General features: G+C 38.8%; 1 protein-coding gene across 1 annotated transcript; it reads left to right on the plus strand.

Moving 5' to 3' along the window:
* The first annotated feature begins 5,523 nt into the window (after window positions 1–5,523).
* On the plus strand, window positions 5,524–6,886 carry LOC111370137. The gene is made up of 4 exons (XM_022991836.1): window positions 5,524–5,552; window positions 5,717–5,842; window positions 5,945–6,112; window positions 6,550–6,886. Exons 1-4 carry the CDS (start codon window positions 5,524–5,526, stop codon window positions 6,884–6,886), a joined length of 660 nt encoding a protein of 219 aa, XP_022847604.1.
* The last annotated feature ends 1,282 nt before the right edge of the window (window positions 6,887–8,168 follow it).

The raw sequence follows: 8,168 nt of genomic DNA on the forward strand, positions 1-8,168 counted from the left end.
GTGTTTGGCCGAATTGGTAAAAGGGGATACATATACTTGTCCCATAATGGCCAAGCCTAGACTATCGGGCAAAGATGAGCCCATAAAGGATGGAAACATAAAGGCTAGAACGTTCTTGTTCGATGTGACCAAAGCTGACCTTATATTCGATAAATTATATGGGGATAAGCAAATAAAGCTGAGCGATAAGCACAAATTGCCAAACCCTGAACAAATAAAGGGTAAAAAATATTGTAAGTGGCATAATGCATGGTCACATTTGACTAACAATTGCTTGGTTTTCCGTCACGTATTGCAGGATGCTATTAAATCAGGACGAATTACGTTCGACGATAAGAAAAAGATGGCAGTGGACGAAAATCCTTTCCCACAACCACTTGGGGTAAATATGGTAACGTCTAGGTTCAAGAACAAGTTGCCAAAAGTCAAGTTGGTCATAGACGATGGAGAAGAAGATACTAAAACACATCCCGGTGTCTTCGAACGAATCAAAGGGAAAGAACCAAAAAAGGACGAAAACGTCTTGTGCGCAAGGTGTAAAAGGGAAGTAAATGGAGACACGGAGAAACCAAAGACATGGCAGCATCCTCATCACCTTGCCTTCTTCCCAAACATTCAGCCTGGTAGAGGGCGAGGTACATCATTTTATAGAGGACCACCTTTTGAAAGGCAGTTCAGACCAGCAGATACTGGAAGAACATTTAGGCCGCAACCTCGCCGGCCAAATGTATGGCATTCATTCCAGTACAGCGCAGGAAGGGCAATACCCTTCGATGAGATGACTAGGACCCAACAAAGGCGTTTCCAGCGAAACTACGGACGGATGATGAGGCAGTAACAAGGAATGCCACATCCTAAAGCGCCTCTATTACTCAAGGTAGCCAATCAGAACGTCCTCAAAGGTAGTAAAGAGACTGGCACAGATGAATCAATGAAGGAACTGCCAGAAACCTCTTCTGGGAGGTCAAGGTTTGAGAGGGACAAAAAGGATAAAGAAGATCCAGATCAGCCCCTTGCTATCCAATTCGGTACGTTGCCTCCTGTCGTGGCCAATAATTACCTACTAGCTAATGAATTCAAGAATAAAGAAAAGGAAGAAGAGAGGGAGGACAACGAAGGAGAAGCCTGCATGCTGGTATGTAAAGAAGGCCAGACTTCGGGAGAGGCCTACAACGATGAAGAGGATGATGGGATGACAGACATTGAGGAAGAAATCAACCTAGAAGCAGAAAGGAAAAAGAGGGGAGTATCGCGCAACACTCTGTTTAAGCAACTACACCAAGAGGGAGTTCGCGAAGTAGACTTGTTGGGGGAGCCATCTGGGCATCCTTTCGACTTCTACGTACTATACGGGACACCCAAAAGGAAGAAGAGAGTACCTCGCTCTGAAAAGTATGGGTCACCTCCAAAGATAATGCCCCCTCCCACAGTTTGGATAACTGATGAGGAAGCATTAGAAAGAAGTAAGAAGGAAATTCGGGAGACACAGGATCAGCGTGACATACTACACGTCGACCTATCACAAGGGGATAATTCGACAGAAAACAAGCAAGAAGTAGAAATAGAGGCTGTCGAAAAGGTTGTTTTTAAACGGCCAGCCATGAAATTGACAAAATACCTGAGGCCATTATACGTTAAAGCTCTAGTTAATGGGGTTCCAGTGGCAAATGTGCTTGTCTCTAGTTAATGGGGTCCCAGTGGCAAAGGTGCTTGTCGATAATGGAGCGGCTATAAACACCATTCCATCCAGGATGATGAGAAAGTTCGCAAAGACAGAGGGTGATATGATTCCTACAAAAGTCATCCTTACTAGCTTCAATGGAGGAGCAACTTCAGCTAAGGGAGTTATGCCTTTAGACATAACTATAGGTACGACTACTAGGACCACTGTCTTCTTTGTAATAGACGGTCCTACTAGTTACAATGTGCTCCTAGGAAGAGATTGGATACACGGAAGCCGCTGTATACCCTCGTTGCTCCATCAATGCCTGATTTTCTGGAATGACAAAGGCGAAGCAGAGGTGGTACAGGCCGATCATAGGCCTTTTGTCGCGGAAGCAAACTCGGTGGAAAAGTTCATGTACGAAGGAAACTATGGACCTGTCAGAGTGGTACAAGACGGGGAAGAAACTCAGGTTGTCGCGCAAAGCGAAGAACCATTCTCAGTGGACGCACTCACTGAGATGTTCAAACAGATGAGGCCAAATATAGTGGCCCTGGAAGAGCCAGTGATTGGCAAAAGAATAATCAAGGAATCTTGAATGGATTCTGAGTTGCAAAAGCAAACGGCCGATATTCAGGCCTTCAAAGCCAGACTGATGGCTTTCAATAAGGAATGCAATGACAAAGCAAAGGAAGAGACTGCCCTAAAAGCGCTGAAGGACAAGTTGGCAGTATTCGAGTTAGAGCAAAGCCTTGGTCGAGAAGTCAACAAGGTGGACTGTTTGGAAGAGGAAGTACTTACAAAAGAACTGGACGACGAGGTGATGCGGATTGCCAAACCTGGATATGCTCAAGCGCAAGACCCTCTGATCAAAGTAAATATTGGCGATGAAGGAGAAGATCACCCAACGTTCATCAGCCAGACGCTCGACCAAGAGGTTAGTAACAAATTAATCGCTTTTTTAAAAGAGTACAAAGATTGTTTTGCTTGGAAATATGAACAAATGCCTGGTTTAGATAGAGACTTAGTGGAACATAGATTACCAACTAAGCCTAATTTTAAACCTCATAGGCAACCTCCTAGGCGTTTTGCTCCTAATGTACTCCCGGAAATTAAGAAAGAGATAGAGCGATTATTGAAAGCAGGTTATATAAGAACAGCCAGATGTGTTGAATGGTTGTCGAATATTGTGCCAGTACTAAAAAAGAATGGTAAACTAAGGGTGTGTATAGACTTTAGAAATCTAAACATAGCTACACCCAAAGATGAGTACCAATGCCCACGGTAGATTCTTTAGTAGATTCAACTGCCGGACATGTCATGTATTCTTTCATGGATGGGTACTCAGGATACAATCAAATCTATATAGCGGAAATTGGATGGTTCGTCCCTATATTAACCACTGTACAATCTCGTTCTAAATAACGTATTAAAAAAATTCTGTCTATCTAATCCAAGTTGGTATCCGAGCCATTACCTCTGATCCTTGAAATCTTGAATCAAAGCCCCTAAAAGCCTTCTCTTTAATCGTGAAGGATAAATAAAAATAGAGAGAATCATCCGCCATTTCCAACTGAAACAGACCCATTACAGCATCAATTTTTTTCAGACTTCACCAAATTCGGCTCTCTCTACACCACCACCGACCGACAATATAGTCACCATTGAAATTCAAAATTCTTCATAATCTATTTGTCCAGTGAATCATTATCATTGGAAATTTTTTCCCAGTCCCAAACCTAAAGTGGAAAGAAACCGGCCATGTGTCTTCTCATTAGACCACCATAAGACTGCTTATTTGTGTAGCATATCTCTTTTATAACAATTATGCAAGTCAAACAGGGAGAGGTGATACGATTTAAGGACAAGGACTGCGTGTCAGCAACTGGCTGGGGCTTAGCAACTAGTTGGTGCTTTTTTTTATTTTTTATTTTTCAAACTGTCCAATCGGTATTTGAACGTGTCCTTCTGTTTAAAAACCCTATCCCCAACCATGTTTGTGTAGCATATCTCTTTTATAAAAATTATGCTAGTCAAATAGTGGGAGGTGATAAGGTTTAGTGAAAGGGATTATGTGTCAGCAGCTAATTTGTGCTTTTTTTTTTCTTTTTTTTTTCAAACTGTCAAATCAATATTTAACATGTGTTCCCCTATCTAAAAACCCTGTCCCCAGCCTTGTTTGTCCAGCATATCTCTTTTATAACAGTTGTGCTAGTCAAATAGGGGGAGGTGATAGGATTTAGGGATGGGGACTGCGTGTCAGTAGCTAGTTGGTGCTTTTTTATTTTTTTCAAACTGTTCAATCAATATTTGACATGCGTCTCCTTGTTTAAAAACCCTGTCCCCGGCCCTATTTGTGTAGCATCTCTCTTTTTTAACAATTATGCTAGTTAAACAGGGAGAGGTGACAAGGTTGAGGAATAGGGATTGCGTGTCAGCAACTGGTTCATGCTTATTTATTTATTTTTTCTAACTGTCAAATCGATGTTTAACACATGTCCCCCTGTTTAAAAATCCTATCCCCCAACCCTGTTTGTGTAGCATATCTCTTCAATTATTCTAGTCAAGCAGGGGAAGATGACAGGATTTGGGGATAGAGACTGCGTGTTAGTAGCTAGTTGGTGTTTTTTTAATTTGTTTTTCAAACTGTCCAATCGATGTTTGACACGTGTCATTCTGTTTAAAAACCCTATCCCCAGCCTTGTTTGTCCACAACAATTTGTGTCTACCGCCAATGATACACCGATCCCAGTAATTGGGGAAGGATCTCTTACTAATACTTTAAATTTAGATTATGTTTTATTTGTTCCATGATTAGATTACAATCTTTTGTCAGTTTCTCAAATAACCTCATCTTTATCTTGCATTATAATTTTTTGTCCTGAATTTTGTGTTCTTAAGGACTTTTGAACAAGGCAGACGATTGGTTGTGGTATTAAGAGAGGGAAGTTGTACTATCTAGACTTGGTGTCATCAACTTCAAAAAGATTACAACATGTTTTGCTGTGGACACTTGTGAGGAAAAAAGGAAGAGATCGGAAATTTGGTTATGGCATTGACATTTAAGGCACACTTCATTTGGTTATTTAAAAAGGTTATTTTCTAGTTTATTTACAAAGACTATAACTTCTAGTTTTCAATGTGATGTTTGTGAACTAGTAAAAAGCCATCGTACTTCATTTCCTTTGCTATTAGATAAAAGTCCATTTCTTTTTATGGTTATACATTCTAATGTATGGGGACTGTCCAAAATTGCTACTTTGGGTAAATCACATTGGTTTGTTACTTTTATTGATGATTGTACTAGGATGACTTGGTTGTGTTTGATGAAAACCAACAGTGAGGTAAACCTATTTTTTCAAAAATTTCACAAAATGGCTCGTACTCAATACAACACACAGATTCGATTACTGCTAAGTGATAATGGATGAGAATACAAGAGTACCAAAATTTAATAGAAGCCCATGGAATTATTCATCAAACTACTTGTTCCAAAACACCCCAACAAAATAGGATATTTGAGCAAAAAAATCGATACTTGTTGAAGGTCGTACGTGCCTCATTGATCGAAGCTCATATGCCATTGAGTTATTGGAGAGAAGTCATTAATTCTGCAGCATATTTGATCAATTGTGTGCTTTCGAGTTCTATCAACTCTCAAACCTTCACAGAAGTAATCGTTGCACCAGCAGTCCCAAATTTACCCATCATGTCTTTGGTTATGTAGTATTTGTACACCTTTATAAAGATCAACGCAATAAGTTGACTCCTTGAGCGTTGCGATGTATCTTTGTAAGATATGCTACTCATAAAAAGGTTACGATTGCTATCACTCTCCAGCTTCAAGAATGTTTATCAGAATGGATGTTGTTTTCCAAGAAAATTCAATGTATTTTTCCTCTGAGCCAGAATTTTAGGGGAAGAATAGGAAGGAAATTCAGTCTCTTGCATATGAATATGAGCAAGGCAAATTCTCTATGGAAGATGAAGTCTCTGAAATTGATAAACAAAATGTTAGCAACTTGGATATGAATGTCTAAACTTGGATTCTAGTGGCAATGAGTCACAAACTGAAACGAACAATCAAGAAGTAGGTGCCTTAGATTTGAAGGGAATAAATCTAGATCCAAGTGGTGATGAACTCCTAGAAGCTGAAGTAATGGTTGTCCCTCAATCCGAGTATGAATTTGAAATACAAACAAGTGATACACCAAGCCAATCATTTGTTGAGGATGTTCTTGATTAAGTGCTTGCATCATCCAAGAAGTATTGTGTAAGCAGAGGTATTCCTAGACCTACATATGAACTCGAACTATCTAATAGAGTCAAGTATCCTCTGAGTCATTATGTGTCTAACCAGCATTTGTTAGACTCAAATCAGTCATTTATAAATCAATTATCTGTTTTATCTATTCCTAATAGTGTGCAGGAAGCCTTAGCTGACCTAAGGTAGAAAGTCGCTAAGAATGAAGAAATGAAATTTTTGTAGAAAAATCAAACCTGGGAACTTGTTAATCTCCCACCAAGAAAGAAAACGGTTGGATGTCAACTGATTTACACAATAAAGTATAAAGCAAATGGCATAATTGATCGTTTCAAAGAAAGACTCGTGGCGAAAGACTACACACAAATCTATGGGATTGATTATATAGAAACATTTACCCCTGTAGCTAAAATTAATACTGTTCGAGTTTTATTGTCTTTAGTTGCAAACTTTGATTGGCTATTATGATAGTTTAATGTGAAGAATGCTTTTTTACACGGTGAGGTATCAGAAGAAGTCTACATAGATCTCCCACCAGGATGTATGATGACAGTATGACACAATTATAAAGTATGCAAATTAAAAAAAAAATCATTATATGGGTTATAACAAACCCCAATAGGCAACAACGAAGGATTACTACACTCATCTTTTGTGTAGATGACATGGTAGTTATAAGAAATGATACGGAAGAAATGAAGGCGTTACAAGAGTACTTGTTCAGAGAGTTTGAAATAAAAGACCTAGGTCTTTTGAAGTATTTTCCGGAGATTGAAGTGTCTAGATCTAATAAAGGAAACTTTCTTTCTCGGAGAAAATATGCCTTAGATTTATTACATGAGACTAGAATGTTAGCATGTCAACTAGCTGATACACTAGTAGAAGAAGGGTTGAAGTTATGTATTGAAGTTGATCAGGTACCAGTTGACAAAGGGAAGTACCAGAGACTTGTGGGATGATTGATGTATTTGGCGCACAAAAGACCGGATCTTACCTTTGCACTAAGTATTGTGAGTTAGTTTATGCATAATCCAAGCGAGAAACACATGAGTGCAGTTATGCATATTTTGAGGTATATGAAATATGCTATAGGAAAAGGAATTTTGTTCTCTAAAAACATAGGGGAGCAAAGCATAGACATATATACCGATGCTGATTAGGTTGGAGCAAAAGATGATAGGTGGTCTACTTCTGGATACTTTACATTTGTGTGTGGAAATCTTGTTACATGGAGAAGCAAGAAGTAAAATGTTGTCGCTCGCTCAAGTGCAGAAGCAGAATATAGAGGAATAACACTCAAAATTTGCAAAGCGTTATGGCTAAGATTTCTCTTAGAAGATTTGGGCAATTCATCAAGACAATCAATTTGAATATATTGTGATAATAAAACAGCACATAATATAGCTCGTAACCCAGTACAACATGATTGAACAAAGCATGTTGAGATAGGCTGATTTTTCATCAAGGAAAAATTGGATAGAAAGATTGTGGAGTTGTCTAAGATCAAATCAGAAGATCAGTTAGCTGATATCTTTACCAAAGTAATTTTAGACAGAGTGTTCTCAAAAATTTTAGACAAGTTGGGCATGTGTGATGAGGGGGAATGATAAGATTTCTTGTAATTACCTGTCCATTCTTATATATTGCTAAGTGTGTACAAATCATAGATTGATAGTATTACCTAATTGTAGGAGATTGCATTGTCAAATTAAAGGAAACTAGTTGGAGGATTTATCCCTATATAAATCATTGTACAATCGCATTCTAAGTAATGAATAGAAATATTGCCACTTGGTTTTCTCTACCACTCTAAAGTCAACTTTTCATCTGATGCTACTCTATACGCCATCTGAAGTTACAACTCATCAAAATTCTCTCGATAACATCTCTTCTCCCTCAACTTTACTTTCACCTTCACCATTCACCCACTTATCTCCCAACATTTCCTCGATGCCACCTCCATCCCTTAATCTACCTGTGAACCATCCCCTAATACTCACTGCATGACCTGGCTAAGAACAATATCCACAACCTTTTATAAAAATGAACCTACATATCCAATTCTTCCCATTTCATATTATTGAACACACCACTATAGCCCAAACTCTAAAAGATCCTAGATAGCGTAGGTCTATGTCTAAGGAGTATGATGCTCTAGTTTGGAACGGAACATGGGAGCCAATTCCACCTAGTTCCAACATCTTGTTTGTTGTAAGTGATTTTTTGAACTCAACGTAAATT

Source organism: Olea europaea, chromosome 21 (assembly GCF_002742605.1).
Source record: "Olea europaea var. sylvestris chromosome 21, O_europaea_v1, whole genome shotgun sequence".
NCBI lineage: Eukaryota > Viridiplantae > Streptophyta > Magnoliopsida > Lamiales > Oleaceae > Olea > Olea europaea.

What these genes read in the sequence shown, in the direction of transcription:
- LOC111370137 (XM_022991836.1), top strand. Translation starts at nt 5,524, where the DNA reads ATGGATGTTGTTTTCCAAGAAAATTCAAT. An exon ending in ATGGTTGTCCCTCAATCCGA is followed by an intron (nt 5,843 to 5,944) that starts GTATGAATTTGA and finishes TTGTGTAAGCAG; the next exon opens with AGGTATTCCTAGACCTACAT. An exon ending in GAAGCCTTAGCTGACCTAAG is followed by an intron (nt 6,113 to 6,549) that starts GTAGAAAGTCGC and finishes AAACCCCAATAG; the next exon opens with GCAACAACGAAGGATTACTA.